This window comes from Trichechus manatus, unplaced genomic scaffold, assembly GCF_000243295.1.
Source record: "Trichechus manatus latirostris isolate Lorelei unplaced genomic scaffold, TriManLat1.0 scaffold00011, whole genome shotgun sequence".
In the NCBI taxonomy this organism is placed as follows: Eukaryota; Metazoa; Chordata; class Mammalia; order Sirenia; family Trichechidae; genus Trichechus; species Trichechus manatus.
The window spans coordinates 6593451-6594458 of NW_004443947.1; the positions used below are offsets into that span (position 1 = coordinate 6593451).

Sequence of the window (1008 nt, forward strand, 5' to 3'; positions counted from 1 at the left end):
CTGACACTTGAACCCAGGGCTCAGGGCTCCAAATAAGGAGGTCTTGTCACCACCCACAGGCAGCCATCAAGGGCTCCAAGCCCCCTCCCAGATTCTGGATGCTAAATCCCCCCACCCACCTCCTTGCCGGGGGCTCTGCCAGGGGAGGCCGAGTGGGCATGCAGCCCCACCATCCAGTTTCCAGGTCTGGAGGGGATGGAGGAGGTGGGGAGGAGTCAAGGGGCCCAGGCAGGGTCTCCGTACCTTGTTGATGCTGAACTGCCCCTCGAAGCGGCAGCCTACCCCGTTGTTCAGCGGGATCTTCATCGAGTTGTCGATGTGCCCCACTTCATGCCTGCCCATCTCATCCTGAATGTCAAGCCCGACCACTGTAAAGCCAAGGAGAGAAGGGTCATGCACACACCCAGAGAAGTGGGAGGGGGGGACTGGCCCCTGCTCTTCACAACCTCTCAGGCATCCATTCCATGGACATGCTGGGCGTGGGCTGGACATTGGGGGTGCAGAGTGGGGGGCATTCCAGTCCCTGCCCTCCAGGAGCCCATGATCTGGGGCCCAAAGCCACAGAGAGGACATCAGGCAGCAGAGGAGAAAGTGAGAGCTAGACTAAGAGGGAACAACCTGCAACATTCCCGTTTCTGCCATAAATCCCCCGTCACCGCCCGCAGTTGGAAAAGAAGAGAAGGAAAAAAGAGCTGGTGGAAACCAGCAGCTAGAGGGGGCTGGGAATGAGGACTTGGGGGCAGGGGTGACACTCTGCTAAATGTGGGGCTGATGGGAAGCCCTGGAGGGTAGGGGATAAGCGCATGGACTGTGGGGTCTATTACACTTGTGGTCTGAATCCTGGCTCAGCCTTTTACCGGCTGTGTGACCTTGGCTGAGTCACTTAACATCTCCATCCCTCAACTTCTTTCTCTGTAAAATGGAAGTGATAATAACTGAACCTTCTTGGAAGACTGTTATGAGGCTTAAATAGTTAATAAGTGTAGAAAATGCTTAGAACAGGGCCTG

General features: G+C 56.2%; 1 protein-coding gene across 1 annotated transcript in view; it reads right to left on the bottom strand.

The window, feature by feature from the left end:
• ERGIC1 (endoplasmic reticulum-golgi intermediate compartment 1) overlaps window positions 1-347 on the bottom strand; it is a 48231-nt gene extending 47884 nt beyond the window's left edge. The window contains 2 exon segments of the mRNA XM_012554121.2: window positions 244-322; window positions 324-347. Coding sequence (XP_012409575.1) covers window positions 244-322; window positions 324-347 — 103 coding nt within the window.
• Window positions 348-1008: the final 661 nt, after the last annotated feature.